Raw genomic sequence first — 22,356 nt, 5'->3', positions numbered from 1 at the left:
CTTAGGAATGCTGGGTAATTTTCTACCTGTGGAAAACAGAAAACCAGACATCAAGGACAAATTTACATAAAATACAGAAAAACCTGTAATATTGTTTTAGATTTCAAAATTTAAAATAAGAGTATTCTATTGTAATACATTTTAAAATGTAATTTATTCCTGTGATCAAAGCTGAATTTTCAGCATCATGACTCCAGTCTTCAGTGTCACATGATCCTTTAGAAATCAATTTTTGTACGCTGATTTGGTGAGATTCCTTGAATAATCGAAAGTTTCAAAGAAGAGAATTTATTTGTAATAAAAGCAGTTTGTAAGATTTAAATGTCTTTACAGTCACTTTTGACCAATTTAATGCACAAATATTAATTTCTAAAAAAGAAAAAAAAAGTCTTACTGACCCCAAACACATTACTTTGCAGGCCAGAATTAGTGTTAGGATCCATTTCAACAGTGAAAGAGAACAATAAAATGAGAGGAAATCAAAACATCCCTAATGACTTTCCATCCTTGATGACTTATGTAAATGAAGAATGTAAAATGTGCGCAAAACCCAGAACAGACAAATATTTACATTACATCGGAGCTGATGGCGTCACGTGTCATTAAGTCCAGTTAAAGCCTTTCCAACCGAAGTCATCATTCAGGGCACAGAAACGAGTGCCGCTCATCTCATAACGACAGCCGAGCAAGGACGATGGCTTTCCAGTGAACCTGTGATGAACAGCTCTGATTCATTTTTAGTTTAATGAGTTTGTGTGGCATTAAATTATACAAAACGATACAGAATCTTCATTCAGACTTGATGAAGCTGCATTGCTTCAATAGTGAGTGCAAACATTCATGTTTCACATTATAAAGAATGATCAAAAGGTAATAGTTACTTATTAAAGGTGTGCAATTTCAGCGGCACCATCTTCACCAAACCTCGTTTCAAAAAATAAAGCCTGATTTCGCATAGATTCTTCCCGTCTGCCACTCGCTAACAAACTGCAATGAATGGCTTAAGAAGTATTTTGACATCAAAATACAGCAAATGAACATTACATTAAACTTTAACACAATCACAGGGACAATCGTTAATAAAATGCACGCATCATACAGAGTTTAGAGTACCAGTCTTGTTCATATCAATCAGCATATGAACTAAAACGTTTGATGAACAACATTGGATTTGTGAGTTATTTAGATGTTTCTGCGGTTCACAGATTTAGTGTAGGTCTGGGACTGGACCGTTAGAAGCCCACAGATATACGCAGCAGAATTTCATTCATTAATGTTTCCTGGCGAGTTTGTTCTTGGCTGTGAGCTGTTCCACCTCTCTCATAAAGCGCAGACACATTTCATCCTGCCACGGCAGAGACACACACTGCACTGCCACAGGGAGACCAACGCCACCCTTCACTGCCTGAAAACACACACACACACTTCACTATATTAGAGGACTTCAGTTGTTTTTAGATCAGGTTAATGATATTTTCTATGGCCTACCCCCAGTGCTTGAAGTGGAAAAAAAAGAAGTGCCGGTACTCCACGCCCCAATTAACAAGCTGACACTTTGCGTACTCCGTGTACTGGCAACATGTCAGAAGTGCCGTTACGCACAAAAAAGTGCCAGTATGCAAAACACTGCGTACCGGAACACCAGGCACTGCCTACCCCTAAATATAACTATCACAAAAACCTGTGCAAAACACTTATACATACTTATACAGAAACATGATCTGCCTGATTTATTAGATTTTTTTAGAATAGTGATGACACACAAAATATCCTCACTAAATGGCTGTCATTATATTTCGCTATCAGTGTTGGGGGTAACGCATTACAAGTAACGCAAGTTACATAATAATATTACTTTTTTCAAGTAACTAGTAAAGTAACGCATTACTTTTGAATTTCTAAGAAAATATTTGAGTTACTTTTTCAAATAAGTAACGCCAGTTACTTTTTCCCCCTTTATTGATTGACAAGTCTCCTGTCTGGAAATTGGGAGTAAACATGATGTTACTGTATTCTAGAATAAATGTGAACATGCATTAATTCATCTCACGCACAAAAAACAGATTCAGTATTCCTCAAAATGAATAAAAACAGAAATGCAAACTCAGAATATGATGCAACCCTGCAAATAATTAAATATGTTAAATAAAACAAATGTTTTGCTTTATGTATTTAATCCCATTTTATTAACCAGCGTCTTTGCTGCCGACCTTCGATGATGCAATTCAACCATACTAATAAGCTAAAATTACTTTAGATAAACTAACATATGTGCTTCATTTTTTTTTATAGCTGAAGAGTGATCTCCTGCATAAATGTACTTTTCTTTCAGCCTGATGTGAATTCATTTCACTTTTAGTGTCAAAGGGCTTCTACATTAGAATTGTTTTATAATAAAAACAAAGAAGCAAGCCCTGCCCAGATTTAAAAAGTAATAAAAAGAGTAACGCAAAAGTAACGAAACACATTACTTTCCATAAAAAGTAACTAAGTAACGTAATTAGTTACTTTTTCAGGGAGTAACGCAAAATTGTAATGTATTACTTTTAAAAATAACTTTCCCTAACACTGTTCACTATATTAGTGAGGACATTTGACCCTCACATGTAAAAGTACACACACACAGAAACTGTTTTTTGTGCACCATCTGCATCCCATATTACCGATATAATTAACTTGTGTTTCCTTTGTAATGCAAATCATTTTAAAACAAATTTTATTTTTAGTTTTGTTTATTATCAGAATATCAACCAATTTGTATATATAAAATAACATAACATAAAACTAAAATAAAAATAACATAATTACCACAATGTTGCTTTTGAAAGTTTCAAAACATTCCAGTTTTTTTATGCATTGCATTTACCATTCCACCTTAAAAATAATGGTTTGAACTGATCGTTTTTAAAGGAGTGATAACGTTTTGATCATTTTATGTTTGATCAAGTTCAAAGAGAAAGTTTATCATATAGTCTTTATCAGTATTTGGCCTCGCCATGCAAAAAAAAAAAAAAAAACTATAGTGATACATTTTTATAGAAAAGCCTTTTCAATGCACAAAATAAAACATTTCTGACTAAATTAAACCTTCAAAAATTTTAAATGTTATGGAGATGACACAAAACATGCTTTCGAAAATTTTGTCCATGTTACAATGTGTAACAAGATTCGTGACCTTGGAACACAAAACCAGTCTTAAGTCGCACAGGTATATTTTTTAGTAATAGCCAACAATACAATGTATGGGTCAAAATGATAAATTTTTGTTTTATGCCAGAAATCAGTAGGATATTAAGTAAAATGTTCCATGAAGATATTTTGTAATTTAGGGGTAATTAGCTACCCCTAAATATATCAAAACTTAATTTTTGATTAGTAATATGCATTGCTAAGAACTTCATCTGGACAACTTTAAAGGCGATTTTCTCAATGTTTTGATTTTTTTGCACCCTCAGGTTTCAGATTTTCAAATAGTTGCATGTCAGCCAAATATTAACCTGCTCCTATCAATGGAAAGCTTATTTATTCAGCTTTTAGATGATGTCTTTTTAAAAAATGTACCCTTATTACTAGTTTTGTGGGTTTTAATTAAAATATAAATTAAATAGTAATTGCAAATAGTGCAGTCTCCTTAACCTTCTTCTCATGTTATAAGAGCATTACATTTAATAAAATAATAAAGTTTGTAGTTTAATAAAACATAGATCAGCCTTCCACTTGCTGCGTGGTTGCTTCTTTCTAATCGTGACAATGCTGCCTCCTTGTGGTAGTCAGGCATTCAACCCCCACAAAGTTTATTCAAGTATATTACTTCAAGACGACAACAGCATATGCTTTTAATGCAACTCAATTCAGTGGTCTTGCATTGTGAAAACGTACCTTAACGAAGAGTTTGTCCCACACGTCCCCATGGACACCCTTGTAGTGACTAAGCTGAGCCTCGTCCTCCTCCGTCACTGTAGACACAGGCACGACCCCGGCAGGAAAGTTCAGCAGGTTGTACAGGCCGGTGTTACTGAGAACACCTTAAGGAGTAGAGAAAATTTACTGTATCTAGGTAACTGTTACTGCTCTTATGTAATTCTGAAATCATTATGGTTGTGTTAATAATTAACAATAAACTGCAGAAACCTGCAGCACAATTTCAAACTGATACAGAATCTCAATCCGCATCAGCGCAGTTTTTGACCCACTTTAAGTAAATCACTGACAGGATGTATAAAATTGGCAAACAGGTAAAGTAAATAAGCTTTTAATGCCTCAGCTTTACTAGTTAAATTTAACTTTAGAGTAAAAATGTAAAAACATGCATTAAAAATTAAAAGAATAGTTCACCCAAAAATTAAAATTTGCTAAAGATTTACCCAACCACAGGGCATCCAGATATAGATGAGTTTGCTTGATCTGTGCATATTTCTCTCCTGATTCAGTTTTAACAGGATTATGGCCTCGTATTTGAACTGGAATCAATGCTTTTATGTTAAAACGTCTTAATAAAGAATTACTTTTTTTTTTTTTTTGCATGCAGCTTTTCATTTCACAAGACGTTAATTAATGGACTGGAGTGGTGTGAATTACTTGTGGATTATTTATGATGTTTACATCAGCTGTTCGGTATGACATTCTGATGGCACCCATTCACTGCAATGGATCCATTGCTGAACAAGTGATGTAATGCTACATTTCTCCAAATCTGTTCCCACAAAGAAGCAAAAACATTTTTGTGTAAACTATTCCTGTAAAAATATCAAGGAGATGTAATTGAAAGGAGAAATACAACATGTCAAAACTGATTTTTTAATTGCTTAATTGTAACTAATAATGCTGAGGAAATTAAAAGCCAAAAAAATGAGGTGTCAGATGTAATGTGTGTTTACACACTGTAAAAAATAAAAAACACAATTTGTTGAGTCAGCTTAAAATAATTAGTTACCCTGCTGCCTTAAAATTTTAAGTTCTGTCAACTCAAATAAGTTTAGTCAACTTGAAATGTTAAGTTGTACTAAGTAACAACTTAGATATTTGTGTTTGCTAAACTTAACAGATGGGTAAGTAACCCAGCTGCCTTAAAATTTTAAGTTGATTCAACTCACATATCTAAGTTGTCACTTAGTATAATTTAACATTTCAAGTTGAATAAACTTTTTTTTGAGTTAACTGAACTTAAAATTTTAAGGCAGCCAGGTTACAAATTATTTTAAGTTGATTGAAAAAATAGTTTTTGCAGTGCAGGCACAAGGATAATGTGAACGTAATTGCAAATGTGAGGTAAGACAGTACTGCCGAGTTTCCCGCAGTAACGGAAATTGTAGGCTGGTCCAAGTATGGGACACAACAAAACGTCGACATTCAGTCTCCTCCACTCTGCTATCACTTCCTGAATGTATAGCTGCAGGTAAGAAAACAGAAAACCTTTTCAATCACATCAGAATAAGAATCTTTTATATTTAGTATGTGCCTCAAACAGGAATTTGTTCAACTGCCAGGACAATACACTGGAACGTGGACACACAACATCATAATCATTAAACAGACACAGGAGGTGAAGAATCTGGTTAATCTGGCTGAAAAATATTACATTTAAAAGTTGAGGAAGGTGTGAGGTGCCAGTGTGAATTTTTGAAATTTTTTCTAGCAATGATTAAACTGATTTAATGTACTACAACAATGACCGTTAAGTCTCTCACAGCCTCCTCATCTCCAAAACATCAACACACAACCAGGCCTGTAAACGTTTTGCATTATGCGCCTCTAGCTTTCATTCACTTGATAAAATTGATAATCACTTTTACAGTTTCAGTGGTGTTGATGAAAGTTGCTAAAAAAACACATAATAAAAATAAAATGAACATAATAAAAGACTACCTCAATATTTTCATGTAGTCTCCATAATTCTTCCACAGACCTTAAAAAGTAAAAAAATAAAAAAGTTAAATAATTTATGCTATTAAAGAAACGGTTTACCCAAAATTTAACTGCAATTCTGCACCACAAAGCCATCAGAAGACGTCTGAAGACTGTGAATATATAGTGTGGTGTTTTTTGTTTGTTGTATGGAAAAGATGTTTAACAGAAGAAACATTTTGAAGGGTAAATAATTAATTCTAAAAGTACTGTAAATAATTATTTTATTCAAAAGTTTGGGATTGGTAAGGTTTTTTTTTCATGTTTTGAAATGCAGCTATTCTGCTCACCAATGCTGCATTTATTTAATAAAAAACATTTATTGTATTACAATTTAAAATAACTGTTTTTTTTTATCTGAATATACTCTTTATAATTTATTCCAGTGATTCAAAGCTGAATTTTTTTAGCATCATTACTCCAGTCTTGTTTGTCACATGATTGTTCAGAAATCATTCTAATATGCTGATTTGCAGCTCAAGAAACATTTTTGATTATGATCAATGTTGAAAAAAGTTGTGTTGCTTCATATTTTTGTGGAAAACGTGCTAAAATGTATTTTGGGATTCTCTGATAAGTGCAAAGTTCAAAAAACACCAATTTCAATTTTTTTTAACAATGTAAAAGTTTTTATTGTTGCTTTATCAATTTAATGCATTCTTGCTGAATAAAAGTACTAATTTCTTTTTAAAAAAATCTTACTGATCCCAAACTATTATGTAAATACAATATTTATCAGCATAATTATGTTCATTATGTAAATGAATAAATCATGCATCTTTTTGACTGACCCAACTCCAAGACTTGCATCTATGGTTGCAGAAATCCGTGGATACTGAAGAATACAAACATTAAGACCGTTAATAAACATATTTCTGTCATAACATAATCATAATGCACATGACAATGTTAATGTGTTTGGTATTTGCAGAATAGATCTGCTACACTGCTGTTGCGGCAAAGCAAGTACCGAGACTTGATACATGAACCACATATAACACATGTGAATAACCCGCATATAGCATACATGAATCGCTACGTAGCAGATCTATATAGGTGGAGCTGGGGAAGGTGAATATGGAGTTAATTTTGTGCCAATATTCATCAAACTAATCCAGCGTTTTGCAAATAAACACAATCTGCTTTGCAAAGAAAAATTTAACTTTCAAACAAACGCAAAGTGATTTGCAAATAAAAAACTCTATTTGAGAGAAAATGCAGTGGTATGGACAAATATATGTATTGTGTGCTACAACTGTGAGACTCATTTGCCGTTTTATGAGGAAACTTGACTTGATTTTCTCACAAATGCAATTGAGCAACTTCCTTTCCCAAAAACAGCGGACGGCGCTGTTGGTCAATTTACGCTAGTCTCCTGAGACCCGAAACACCCCTTTAACTTTTCAGGGAATACAGCAGACCAACATGAATGGGAAACAGGTGAGTTTCTGTTTTACTATATCTAAAATGAACCACTGAGATGTTTTCACCAAGCGACCCTATACTACGATGTCAGTGAAATTTGCAATAAGTGCTGGAAAGTTGTTAATATGATTGATTATTTCAAAAATCAGTAGTGACATGGCCAAACATTCAACTCTGCAGGATATATACATATGTTGATACAATTGTTCAACATTCAAAACAATGCAGGAGTATAATAACAATATATCATGTCACACTATATTGTACTAAAATGCAAATGTATTGTGAATAGCGACAACTGCGTACCAACAATTAAAACGTTTTGAATTTTATTTTTACATTGTCAAGTAAGATTTATTGTCGTTCTGCTATATATGTTGAGACAAAGCCTACAGTGGAGAGAAATATACTATAAAGTACAAGTATAAAACTACACATAGACAACCTAGTAGGCTAATTTAATCATGCAAATAGGCTACTATAATCAAATTAGTGATTCAGCTATATAAATGTACCAAAATATAATTATGTTTATGTTTACATAAAGCATAGTTTATATACACGCCTTGTACAACATTTAAAACTGAAGTGGCCTGTAAGGAGAGCTCATATTTCAACCAATATTTTCCTCTGAATACAGATTTTAGTCTGACAATAGCCTGTTTGGAAAAATCCATCTAAAAATATGTAGCTTTTTATACATATCCGAGCAACATTTTACCTCATGAAGTTAAGAATCAAAGGCTACTGTCAGGAATTATATTAGTGGCTCTTCTAAATGAAAACATTCGTCATCTGAGTCACTCTGAGAAGAGTCCTTGCTGTCCAGAGTGTGTCTTCACCCATGTAGCCATTTTAGTATTACAATATATTGTGACATGATATATTGTTATAATACCCCTGCGTTGTTTTGAATGTTGAACAATTGTATCAACATATGTATATATTCTATATCCCACAATCCAACAGAGGATATGGAGAATGGATCTGTTTTTATAGGGAAAGACATCCTAGTTACATGTTTAGCCATTAGTCTCTACTGATTTCTAAAATAATCAATCATGTTAACAACGTTACAGCACTTATTGTGAATTTCACTGACACTGTAGTATAGGGTCGCTTTGTGAAAACATTTAAATGATTAAATTTAGATATAGTAAGACAGAAACTCACCTGTTCCCCACTCATGTCGGCCTGCTGTATTCCCTGAAAAGGTAAACAGGTGTTTCGGGTCTCAGGAGACTAGCAAAAATTGACAGACAAAGCCATCTGCTGTTTTTGGGAACGGAAGTTGCTCAGTTGCATTTGTGAGAAAATCAAGCCAAGTTTCCTCATAAAACCGCAACTGAGTCTCACAGCTGTAGGACACAATACATATATATTGGCCATACCACTGCATTTTCTCTCCAATAGAGTTTTGTATTTGCAAACTTTGTGTTTGTTTGAAAGTCATGTTTTTTCTTTGCAAAGCAGATTGTGTTTATTTGCAAAACGCTGGATTAGTAAAATTTACTCCATAGGTGAAGACTTTCTGCAGCACGCTGCACTGCTACGGCAAACACTAGTCAAGTATCTGAATGTTGAGCATCAAGCTTATTGGCTGCTGATACGGAAGAGAACCAATCAGCTGTGCCATGTGATAATTATGTCATTATGTCAGACTGAGTTAGACCTATCGGACTGTGCCATCTAGAGTTTCATGCCAGAACTTTGGATTAGGTTTAATATCCTCTATTCATTGCTTAGTTAGAAATGAGAAGCACTCACAAAAGGCTTGAGAACCACAGAAATCAACTTCTTTATGAAACCTGGAGTGCCAATCACAGTGTCCTGACCGCAGAGACACGGGTCAATGGGGCCTTCCTTCCTGAAACCACACAAAATGCACACAATATACAACAAACAAGTGGGTACTATGAATTAGAGGTGACTACAGTGCCTTTAATGGAAATCTGAATGTGCTGATAACAGACGTACAGATGACAAAAAAGGGTACGGCCTCCATCACTGTAGATCCCTTTTATAGCTAACTCGTGGAAGCTATGGTAGAGCTGCAGGGGTTGGAATGGAACCAGCTAAAATGAGAACGACACACCAGAATATCAGCTTTTAAGGTCTTTATTACACATGTATGTGTTGACACAGCTTTTAACCATCAAATGCATGGTCTATAAAGCCATTCAGACTTTCATAACCAATTATTAACCATTATTGTGTGTTAACGCTTTAGAAAGAGCATTTTCTTTCTTACTGCACCAACAAGCTGACATTGGTTTACACTGGGAGTTCAACAGATTGTAGCTAATTTGTGATCCGGACAGATCAGGTCCCACAGTTTGGCGTGCAAGTGATTTGGGGATAAACTGCATAATTTAAGCATCATAGAGTGAAAGTTGATCATTTGTACACGTTATGTCTTGCCAAGTTTCAAACTCAAGTGATTTTAAACCATTCTAGGCAAGAAGAGGTGAAAGAGAACAACAATTTACCAATAATGTACTCACCCCCTTGTCATCCAAGATGTTCATGTCTTTCTGTCTTCAGTCGTAAAGAAATGATGGTTTTTGAAGAAAGCATTTCAGGATTTTTCTCCATATAATGGACTTCATTGGTGCCCCGATTTTGAACTTCCAAAATGTAGTTTAAATGCAGTTTCAAAGGGCTCTACATGATCCCAGCCGAGGAAGAAGGGTCTTATCTAGCAAAACGATCGGTCATTTTTTTGAAAAATAAAAATTTGTATACTTTTTAAGCACAAAAGCTCGTGTAGCACAGGCTCTGGGATGCACGTCCACGATGCTACGAATTAGAAATGGGTCGTTCCTGAATGATTCTTTCATTTTGAACAAATCTTCAATGTCGTCTCGGGGGGTGATTCATTCGGTCGCACATGCGCAACATCCTAGTAGCTTCTGTACTGGAATTAGTTCACCTGTTTCGAGTCTTCAGGTTTTTCGAGTCGTTCGTTCATCTTATGGGGCTGTCACGTGATGAACGAACAACTCGAACCTGAAAACTTGTCAGATAAGAGGTGAGGTGAGCTAATCATAGACTAAAGACCCAGGTAAACAATGAATTAATCTTTTCTGTTTCTTATGGCATTATAGTTTTGTCTTGTTTGTAGTGTGATCAATGTTTGTGTAAGCAGTAGATGTGTTAGGGAAGTAACACGTAACATTTTAATTATTTTTTGCTAAAATGACCGAAATGACTCAAAAAAAGATTTGTTCATTTTGCTGAACGAGACTCAAAGGTCAAGAGTTGGTAAAATGATCCAAACTTCTCATCACTACTACGAATCACGTCATGTGATTCAGTAGTACGTAGCATCGTGAACGCGCATCCCAGAGCCTGTGCTACACAAGCTTTTGTGCTTAAAAAGTATAAAAAAAATATTTTCAGAAAAAAAAAGACAGATCATTTCGCTAGATAAGACCCTTCTTCCTCGGCTGGGATTGTTTAGAGCCAGCCATTTGAAGCTGGATTTAAGATACATTTTGGAAGTTCAAAATTGGGTCACCAATGAAGTCCATTATATGGAGAAAAATCCTGAAATGCTTTCCTCAAAAACCATAATTGAACATCTCGGATGACAAGGGGGTGAGTAAATTATTTGTGAATTGTTGTTCTGGATGTGTACTTCTCCTTTAATTTTGGTTCCACTTTGGCATGTCCTTGCGTTTGAACACAAAAAATTATGTCGAAATACCCATCTCAGCAATCATTCTCATAAATGCAGTCAGTTATGCAGAGTTCCATTTCTATGCAGATGACACTACTGTTTATTGCTCAGCTCAGTTTATTGTCTTTAAGTGCTAGTTGGTCAGACTAGTTCTTAAGACAGTCTTAACGTAGTGGCTATGTGTATGCAACTGGGCCCAGGTCTTAAAGAGACAGTAGTCTATAAATATCTGCTGATGTCTGTGTAATCAATACTAATCAAACAAAACATAGCTTTAATAGAGATTCATCTATATTTAATTTCTAATTTGTTATTTTACACATAATTATTACATTTCTGTAACTGAATACTTCTGTCGACCCTTATTTCATTTGTAACACTGTTATACTTTAAAACAATTCTCTTTTTTTTTCAGTTGAGATTTATACATCATCTGAAAGATTTTTATTGACGTATGGTTTGTTAGGAGATTGCACAGTATTTGGCGGAGATACTACTTTTTGAAAATCTGGAACCTGAGGGTGCAAAAAAACAATTTATTTATTTTTTTTTTTTTAAAAAGAAAATCAACTTTAAAGTTGTCCAGATTAAGTTCTTAGCAATGCACATTACGTATCAAAAAATTAAGTGTTGATATATTTACAGTGGGAAATTTACAAAATATCTTCCTGGAACATGATCTTTACTTAATATCCTAATGATTTTGGCATAAAAGAAAAAACTATAAATTTGACCCATACATTGCTACAAATACACCCGTGCTACTTAAAGAAGAAGTCTACTTCCAAGACAAAGATTCACATATAATGTACTCACCCCCTTGTCATCCAAGATGTTCATGTCTTTCTTTGTTAAGTTGTAAAGAAATGTTTTTTGAGGAATTTTTCTCCATATAATCGACTGCCATGGTGCCCCGATCGTCCAAAATGCAGTTTAAATGTGGTTTCAAACGATCCCAAATGCAGTTGTAAATGATTTTCATAAAAATAATACAATTTATATACTTTTTAAATGTCAAATGCTCGTCTTGTCTTACTCTGCTTGGACCGTTTTTGTTCTGTTTCATGACAGTTAGTGTATGTCGAAAAACTCCCATCTCATGTTTTCCCTTAACTTTAAAATCATCCTATATTGCTGTTTTACCTTTTTTGTTAAGAGTGTTTGATCTTCGTTACATGTTCACGTTACAAAGACTGGATTGGTACTTCTGCAGCGATGTAGGATGACGTTTCGCCAGATAAGACCCTTCTTCCTCGGCTCGGATCGTTTACAAACGATTTGGTATCGTTTCAATCTGCATTTAAACTGCATTTTGGAAGTTCAAAATCGGCGCACCATATCAGTCCATTATATGGAGAAGAATGCAGAAATGTTTTCCTCAAAAAACATAATTTCTTTACGACTGAAGAAAGAAAGACATGAACATCTTGGCTGACAAGGGGGTGAGTACAATATATGTGAATCTTTGTTTTGGAAGTGGACTTTTTTTTGTTTTCTGTTCCACTAAATTACATAACAACTGTTAATGGAGTGTGTCTGTGTACCGTATGCCCCGCTTTCTCCAGCAGGTCCTTAGTCTCCCTTACGGCCCTGGCCATGCTTGGAGACGACTGCAGGTACCCGTCGTTCTCATAATAACCAATCCTCAGGGGCTCTGAGCTCTCATACACCTGTTTAACAACAGCAAAGTATCAGAGATCCTACATTTGCAACACATCATTAAAACAGGCATCTGGTTTGTGATATCTAATTCAGAACCTCTTGGTTGAATGGTATGGGAGGGACGGTGGGGTCCAAGGAGAACATGTCCTGGCAGAGCAGCGCTTGCATACACAGTGCCACGCTCTCGACGTCCCTTCCCAAAGGGCCAGCGGAGGACAACACTGAAAACCAGCACAACACAACAATGAGACAACATACTGTATATGATGTTCTTTTTGTCTACAGATCAAAACTGCTAGATGATGGATGTGATCTCACCTGATTTCTGGCCTCTGACACATGAACTGATCCCTTGAAGACTAAACATAGATAATTACTTGACAAACATAGAAGATTAAAAAAGCAAAACAGGGAACAAGAAAAACTGGTCGATTACGTTTAAAGTTTTCAACAAACCCTGTCAAGATCATATCAAGAACAGGACATTTTTTTTTACCCTAAAATCAAAAACAGGTAATAAGAAATTATAGTAACACTTTACAATAAAGTGTCATTTGTTAACATTAGTGAATATATTAACTAACATGAACGAATAATGAACAATACATTTATTACACTATTTATTATTCTTTGTTAATGCTAATAAAAATACAGTTGTTCGTTGTTTGTTCATGTTAGTTCACAGTGCATTAACTCATGTTAACAAACACAACTTGTGATTTTAATAATGAATTAGTAAATGCTGAAATTAACATTAACTAAGATTATCAAATGCTGTAGAAATATTGTTCAGCAGCAATGACTATATTCATGGCAAAAACAACTGCATCACTTAATTTAACAACTTTGATAACTATATCAATAAATAACTATATCAATAACAACAATAATAGCAATGATAAAGAGTACTTTATATAGAGTTTATATAGAGTCTTTCAACTTACTATATGACAAAAACTACAATTATTTCAGGAGAAACCATTTTTAACCTGGTCACATCTCTTTTTAGTATAACTACAGTTAACTCCTTGATTTAGTACTGGGTTCACTTCAAATAATTTGTTATATATGCAATCATTCCATTCGGCATTATTTATAAATGTACATGGGTGTTTCTGCCACTATGGGCACTTTTAAGACCCAGCGGTGAAATTTTAGATCTATGTTAAAATCTGTCATATGATCCATTATAAATATATTCACAGTGTCATTATAGTTAATGATTAATGTGATAAAATTATGAAGCATTTATAGGTCCAAACACCATTTTTGTTCATGTCCCATAACTGAGATGCATAAAATAAGATAACTGAATTACAATTTGACATTATTTCAAATGGAATTGTTTAATATACATGTTAATTTACAGCATCTTAAAAATTTTTTGTATTATTTACTGTATTTTTATGATTTTTTTTTTAACTGAATGTGCCTGTCCCACACTTTTGAGTTGCGACTGCGACAGAATGACTTTTATTATGACATTTTATCAAAGACAAATAAGTCTAGTTTCTGTGGAAACAGAAATTAGCATGTGAGCACATTGCTGACAGATTGAGCCACCTTACTACCTCACTCACAAGATCCCAAAAATATAAGGTAAATATCTTTTCTGTGTCAGTATTTATTGTCATTACTATACAACTTAGCAATTCTGTCCTTTGACCTACATTTTAAAAATAAATTACTGTTTAACTCATGTATATTAAGATGCTAAGAGTCAAAACTAATGTAGTAGACCTTGCTAGCTGCCAGTTAGCTGCAATATTAGGAAAAAATTCATTTCCGCAACATCTTTGCCACAGCAAATTTAGGTGATGTGATAAAGACCTTGTGTTGTGGAAGAGACAAGTTCAAGGTTTTATTAAATGACAAATATTCAGTCTATATGTTTTCTATTTCTTTCACTGTTGTCCTCTACAGTAGCCCGTTTTTGATTTCTTGGCACTTTAACATTGTGCCCAGGGTTGCCAGGTTTTCACAACAAAACCCACCCAATTGCTACCGAAAACTAGCCCTATTACATTTCAAGGGGGGGTCCCCGGTACAAATCATGCTCCGGGGGTAAAATACACGTTTTGTGGTAGGGTTCCTCTGGTGGGCTCAATATTATGTTATTGGGGTCGGTTCAACCCATGGTCATGAAAAACAACCCGCAGCAACAGTATGAACGTAGCCCAATTCCACGGGAAAACCACAGACTTGGCAACACTGATTGTGTCTTTACCACAGCTCTGTTTTTTTTTCATGTTTGTATTTGCAAAAAAATATTTTAACACTTAAGCTGAGATGATTACACATTGAAATCACAACATCTGTCATAAAAAGCTAAATATGTTATCTTAAGTGTGTATGGAAACAATTGACATCTAAGGTTACGGTCTAAATTTTACATGGCATAGAGAAATGCCCTATTTTGTATATTATATTTTCATATCAGTATTACAAATCTGTACAAAATTTGAAAAAGCTACTGCAATATATTACATTTTTACAGAAATTAAAAAAGAAAATGTATATAATGAACGTTACTGTATTGTAATCAGTAAAGATTTTAATGGGCATTTTGTTAGTAAGCGCATTTTGTAAGAAGAGTTGAAAAACATAAAAAATAAACATGTTCCAGATTAAATCTTAATGACTCCATGACCTTTTTATATATGTATTACAAACTCTTATAGTTAAAATTTAAATTCACAGGGGTTGATTTTTTTCATGTTTGGAGAGTCAAAAGTGCTCATATTTGCAGAAACACCCACACATTCAAAACATCAGATCTGTATAGGTATTTTGCATTCTGTTAAGTGTTTCCTTAGCCACTTTATCCACCTATTCATTTCCAGCCAATCACATATGGCCCGGTATCCAAAAAAAAAAAACAATATTACAATCTTGTTTCTTTAAAGAATCCACTTTTCCTATTACGCTGATAATTAAAGGGTGTTCAGTGTTTAGACTCAAGTGCTGGCAGACACGATTTAGAGTCTGTGCAAATTACACAATGACACTGTTACTTTTCTATTTGCTCTACAGTTAAAATACATTCACAAGCTTCAGCTGTGAAGACTGAACTTTGTACAGGCATACACTTGCCAAAATATTTTCAACCTGTTGTGGATACTTGTCTGACTTTGATCGATATTCAGCTAAGCTTATTATGATAGTTGTTTTTTTAATTATTCCAGATCCAAATTAATGTCTTTTAATTACTATCTCAACATATAGTGTGCAGCATAAATGAGTACACCCCCTCTAAAACTTAACAAATTCAGCAATTACTCTTTACTTAGAAGACATGTGAGGGTTCTTTGGAGATATAATGTACTAACAAGCCCGCTTGAACAATTACCAAAGAAGAATATCAAAATTATTTAGGAAAATAAGATTTTCTTATCAAAGTGATAAAATGTTGTGTTGCAAAAATGAGTACACCCTCCTGAAAGTTAATACTGAAAAAAAAAAAAAAAAAAATGTAGGTTTAAGCTAATTTTGTGATCAACAGGTAAGTATAATAAACCAAAACTTTTAAAGACAAGTAATTTCCTGACAATTAAAAGTGTTATATAACATACTAAATCATACTCAGACTTAATGCTGGCAACAAAGGAACCACTTGAAAGAGAACTGTCAGGAGATTTATTTCTTAGCATAAAAGAGGACAACGGTACAAGAGAAATACCAAATTACTGTTTTAAGTGTAAAAATATGGCAGAAGTAGCACCGACATTCAAAAACAATGGACATGTGACAAGGCTCCTGAAAGAATCAGGTCTTCACTTTAAGTTTTCATTTAGTGATGAGTGATTTTTGCTAGAAAAAGAGCAGGAGAAATACCATGCAAGTGTCTTAGAGCTAGCAAAAGCTTTGAAAAGAGTCACACTTTATCTCACAGAGTATGACACAGCCTGCAGAAGTGACATGCATGGCTGTTGTCACCACTAGAATTACCTACTGTAGCCAAAGCACAATAAACTAATTTAACCTCTTTTCCAAAGCTCATATTTACAAAATAAGTGTAATCCATACTCTGGTCTCAAGAGACCAAGTCAATCATTATGGATCCAAAAGAAGCCAAAGTGTCCTGGTGTTGCTAGAGGAGGAGTACAGTGAGCAGTGCCTGGTACCCACAGTGACGTTCAGTGGTAGTAAAGCTCTTATATAGAGATTTATGAGTACTACAGGGTTCCTGTGGGTCCTTAAAAAGTCTTACATTTAGTTGTATCTAATTTAAGGTCTTAAAAAGATTAAGAGGTCTTAAATTTTAGGCACGGGAAGACCACCATTGTGATACAGCTTAGTGTGATGATTAAACTTCAAAAGGCTATTTTTTTTTATTAAATAAACAGGAGCGCTGCATGTTCAAAGTCCGGTGCTGAGCTGCTTTGTGTACTGCCGTTACCGGGAAAACACATGTCTGCAGTTCCGAATGCGCCATCTGCTGGCAGAGATTGAATGTGCATTTTCATTAAGCCTGTTGCATTTCTAGGACCCTGTAGTTTTTTTATTCTTTTTTTTTTTATTTTATTCATTTATTTGTCATATGTATGCATTAACAGCTCATACTATTTATAGCAGTTGCTATTCAATTCTGTATATTATTATTTTTAAGGAAACACTGTATGTAGTTGTTTAAATGCGTACACTTAACTATTGTCCTAACCAACTCCTAACCCTAAACTTACCCCTGGGTAACCCTCTTGAAATATTTAACCTAATTTATTTCAATATATTCTAGACTTCAGTTCATTAGCCGCAGCGCTTCATGTCTGGTGTGTGACCCACTTAACAAAGTGCAGTAAATAGTAAAACAACTGCCGTACAAATTAGTGTGTTTATTAATACTTTAATAAATTTTACATAATTTGAATACAAATACTAATTTACAACATCCAGCAGCACAATGAACTGTTTTGGACAGCTAAATAGGCTAAATGGAGATTGCTGACACCCCCTCGAACGCTCAAGTTTATGCCAGCTTTTACAGTAAAAATAAGATGGAAAGATTAAAAAAAATGAATAGTTTCCATAGATCTAGTCTTTGAGTCTGTTTGATGTTTCTTTGCTGGAATGGAATTGCTAGATGGCACTTACCCAAAAAATAGGGTCCTAGAAATGTGGTCCTAGATCTGCATTTGTATGTTTTTTTAAATTAATATAATAATTTACTGATAATAATTATTTAAATTAACATAAGTTATATTTTTGACTCATCTATTTTCTTAAAAATTGGTACTAATTGGTAAAAAAAGAGTGTGTATCATTTTATACAACTTTTTGTTTTTGTGAAAAATCTGAACTGTAAATCGGTTTTTACAGTAGTTTACAGTCATTTTACAGTTTAATATTTAACCACAGACATTGCCCTGCCCTGCGCATATGGTATTAATTTTATTTATGCAGGTCTTAAAAACAGTCTTAAAAAATCCTGCAGCAACCATGATTAAAGGTGTGAGGGAGTTGTACTTTATCAGTGCTGTCATGAATTCCCACACCACTGTGTGATGTAATACAAAAACTTGAAGCAGAAGATGTTATCCTCCACTCATTCCCTGCATTGTTTGGATTTTTTTCAACATGACAATGAAGATATTCATTCTGTCAAGGTGAAAATCCTTCAGTCGACATGTATTTCACTCAATCTTAACACTCGAGCGGTTGTGGGGGATTCTGTAGAGACGAGTTTTGCAAAACTCCCCATTAAAGACCAAGGCCTTTAAGGAGGTTGTCCTCCAGGAAGCAAACAGGACAGATGTGAAAATTTGTTATGAACGTATACACTCAGTGTCAAGAAGAATATTATACATTTGCTGAATTAAATCTAGGGTGTACTCATTTCTGCAATCCTTAATTTAAACAAAACTGTGTAATTTACTTATTTTACAGAAAATATTGGAATATATTTTGTTTTTGTTTTTTTTTAAGTATATGTTTAATACATTTCAATTTTGCCAGCTTTCCACAAATCATATTAGTGATCATTAAGAAAACACATCTTTTATATTTACTCAGAGAGGGTGTAATCATTTATGCTGTGCACTGTGTATTAATTTTATAAAATTCACAGAGCACTTCAAGGTTCTCTATAAAAACTTTTCTTGTCAATTACTGTAACAAACACTACACTTCTAAAACCTAATGTAGACACTTTGGAATATGAAACTCTTCTTCACCATATATACCATATCCATAGATGCATACGAACCTTAGCCTCTTTGATGTGGGCTTAAATGCACAAATCCCACAGAAGGATGCTGGGATACGCACGCTCCCACCAATGTCAGTGCCTATGCCCAGGATGGAGCCGCCTCCTCCGATCAGAGCTCCCTCCCCTCCGGATGAACCGCCAGGGGTCTTCTGAAGGTTGTAAGGATTCAAGGTTTGCCCAAAAATGGGGTTACCGCAGTCATAACTGCAGTAGATACAAATACAAACAGTTTGAGTTGGTAACAATAGTGGATACAAACATACAAAGTCTCTTTCCAGAATGTTCACTCTCTCAAAAAAACCCAAATGGTCCCTTCACACACTCTTGTTGGCTAAAGATTCTCATGACTCAGGCCATTACCAGCTTTTGCCATTTTCATTCGCCCCCAGAAATGATATAGTGTTTACTAACTTGAGAAGACCTTGTGGTATGTTGGTCCTGATGAACGGGATGGCGCCTTGCTTCTTCAGCACTGTAACCATCACACTGTCCATGAGCGCAGGCTGGTCCAGCTTGCTCACCACACCACAGGAAGTGTCATGACTCTGCTCACACAAACAGGATGTTACATACACTGCAAGCAGAAAGACACTTCTCTGAACCAGTCTAACCATCATATTCACCTCATATGCGACATTGTCCTTGATGCTGATGGGCACTCCATACAGAAGACCTTTCTTTTGAGTGCTGATGTCTTTCAGCTGCGCCACAGACTCCATTATAATCTCAGTGCTGCAGTTCAGAGTCTTGTTCACCTCCAGAGCCTTTGAAGTATGACGTTACAGAATTCAACAGTAAGTGCACTTTACCATACTATACTATAAAAATACTTAATAATGCTACAGCTGATGTTCATAACCATTAGTAAATGTTATGTAGAAAAGACTGCACAACATAGCTCAGTGTCTCAAAGTTTTGCACTTAAAATGTTAATTGTAAACCTCTGAAGCTGGCCATAAACTCATGTATGCACATGTATGACAGCAGTCATAACCTTTTCCATAAAGGCATAAAGCACAGCGTCGGGCTGCAGGGAGCCATCCTTGAGTTTTCCGGTGAGCTCAGGCAAAGACAGAGACACTATGGAGCTGCTCTTAAAGTCTGGGTTCTGAAAAAATGAGAGACACAAACATCAGATATTTATACAATCAATCTATAATAGAGAAGACCGGGGCTAGTTGTCACAGGTGAAAGGTCCAGTACATACAAGTACATATCTTTCTGTAGAAATGGTTTTATTAGTTGGTTTCCAAATATTTAGTTAAATTCTAGTTTACAGTAAAATAAAATTCTTTTGATATCAGTTAGGTAAAAAGAAAAGGAAACACACGTCATTTTTACATTAAACAATTTTGTTCAGGCAAGAATAATAAAAATTCTATATTAGTTTTCAATTCAAGCTTGTATGAAATAGAGTTTAAACTTATAAGTATGTTTTACTTTGAACTGTTTGTTATGTTTACAAGGATTCTTTGAGTAAATATCAAACTTGTGATACTGGTGTTCCCATCATGCACTGGGACATGAATAATAAATAATAAATAAATAAAGTTTAAAATTTTCTAGTTGCACTTACACTGTGTTCTGGTTGGTTTTGTTATAAGGGTTAGTTACTTGCTGTTTTGTGACATCCGGAGTTGATTTTTTACTCCAAATGACCCATTTATACTCAATCACCATCCATTGATTGTTACCTATCACACATTAAGGTCTCTGTGTTCAGTTGGCTATTAACTATATTATATTAACTATATTATATAAAGACATATTTGTGACCCTGGACAACAAAACCAGTCATAAAGGTCAACCTGAAATTGAGATTTATACTAATTAAATAAGCCTTTTTATTGATGTATGGTTTGTTAGGATAGGACAATATTTCTCCATATTGCTATTAAAGCTGTCCAAATGAAGTGCTTAGCAATGCATATTACTAATCAAAAATTAAGTTTTGATATATTTACGGTAGGAAATTTCCAAAATATCATCATAGAACATGATCTTTAATAATATCTATGGCATAAAAGAAATCAATCATTTTGACCCATACAATGCATTATTGACTATTGCTACAAATATACCCGTGCTACTTAAGACTTAAGTTTTGTGGTCCAGGGTCACATTTTCTTAGAAAGTATAGCAAGCGATCTACTGCCTTGTTTACTGTTTGTAAATAAAACTTATGCTTTAATAGCATGTTTTTTTTCATTGCTGCATTGTCTGAGTTAAGTTTAAAGTTAAATTTACTTATTCTCTGTAAGTTAAGTAGATGTTATTTAATTTCATATTTAAATTTACTCTAAAAATCTGTGTTGAAAAATTAAATATTTTATTTTTACTACTATTATTATTATTATTATTTCCTCAGAAATTTCCTCCACACATTTTTATTGTTTTAGATATATTCAGTTTATTTACATTTGATAAATAAGTTAATATATTTAACACATTATTTAAATGCATTTTATTTTATTTATTTTTAACGTTTTATGTGTATTAATTATTCCATTTGCTGGGCACAAGAATAAAAAAAATAGTGGATTTTTGTTACTTCCATTTTTACATTAAAAACTGGTTTGTTTCGTAATTACTTTATTGTTTACATTTTGCTTAAAGGTAGACAGTAGTAGCAGATTTCATTGTGACAACTTACCCCATATAATGTGACAACAATATAATTTTCATACATGACATGCACATTCATAAACTTACTGTATACACAATGCATACTCCATGCATACTGTATTAACAATACATGCATGTTACGTTTTTATACCTGTATTTTAAATTGTTGCACCGCTAGTTCAGCCTGTTGAAGTGAATTATCTCGTCTTTTCCGTGCGTTTAGTATTTTCTTCTGAATCTTCTGGTTATTTCTCCATTTAGAGAAGAGATATAATGCACCTGTACCGCAAACTGTGGCTGCAATCACTGGCGTCCAGTTAATATTCATGTCTACTGTAAGCTGCTGCAAATGAAAGCGGCCCATAACTGCTGCTCAGTGTGTTGTGATCGTACGAAGTCCAGAGAGTAATGTACTCGCATCAGCTGTCACTGGGTCTTTAAGAACTTTGGCGCAGTTAAAGACATCATAAGAAACTGTGTGCAATAGAGCTCCGACTTTGATTCCATTTCCTGTGCGGATGGAAATCAGAGCCCTTCATAAGAGGAGTTGCGCTCAAAATAGCCTAAAAGATCCTGACAGGGAGAAAATCTGTGGTATCCTTATGTGCGGAGGATAGTATAGGTAACACGCATTTAAACATTTCATCTGTTTTCATTTCTTGTTATTATTACTGACGTTCACACTCCAGGTCAACAGATGGCAGCACAACATTTACAATGTAACGCAGCTTAACGCTGGCCGGATTTAATATAATGAAAACATGTCATATGTCACTGTTTGAAGTATTACTGTCGAATACACAATGATACGCACGGACTGATAATGGCGGGACTCTTAATATGTTTATTTAGA

The 22,356-nt window shown here is 34.3% G+C and overlaps 1 protein-coding gene across 1 annotated transcript; it reads right to left on the bottom strand.

Moving 5' to 3' along the window:
* Nucleotides 1-725: 725 nt before the first annotated feature.
* Nucleotides 726-22,315, bottom strand: LOC127166254 (fatty-acid amide hydrolase 1). The gene is made up of 15 exons (XM_051111369.1): nt 21,655-22,315; nt 19,873-19,986; nt 19,502-19,642; nt 19,290-19,423; nt 18,876-19,082; nt 12,992-13,032; nt 12,770-12,894; nt 12,556-12,681; nt 9,307-9,404; nt 9,097-9,196; nt 6,696-6,739; nt 5,866-5,905; nt 5,281-5,389; nt 3,880-4,025; nt 726-1,405 (listed from the first exon to the last, which is right to left on the bottom strand). The coding sequence occupies exons 1-15, from the start codon at nt 21,865-21,867 to the stop codon at nt 1,271-1,273; spliced, it is 1,773 nt and encodes a 590-aa protein (XP_050967326.1). The 5' UTR covers nt 21,868-22,315; the 3' UTR covers nt 726-1,270.
* Nucleotides 22,316-22,356: the final 41 nt, after the last annotated feature.

This window comes from Labeo rohita, chromosome 6, assembly GCF_022985175.1.
Source record: "Labeo rohita strain BAU-BD-2019 chromosome 6, IGBB_LRoh.1.0, whole genome shotgun sequence".
In the NCBI taxonomy this organism is placed as follows: Eukaryota; Metazoa; Chordata; class Actinopteri; order Cypriniformes; family Cyprinidae; genus Labeo; species Labeo rohita.
This window is presented reverse-complemented; position numbering and strand designations above follow the sequence as displayed.

What these genes read in the sequence shown, in the direction of transcription:
- LOC127166254 (XM_051111369.1), bottom strand. Translation starts at nt 21,867, where the DNA reads ATGGGCCGCTTTCATTTGCAGCAGCTTACAGTAGACATGAATATTAAC. An exon ending in AGGACAATGTCGCATATGAG is followed by an intron (nt 19,424 to 19,501) that starts GTGAATATGATG and finishes TTGTGTGAGCAG; the next exon opens with AGTCATGACACTTCCTGTGG. An exon ending in ATACCACAAGGTCTTCTCAA is followed by an intron (nt 19,083 to 19,289) that starts GTTAGTAAACAC and finishes TATCTACTGCAG; the next exon opens with TTATGACTGCGGTAACCCCA.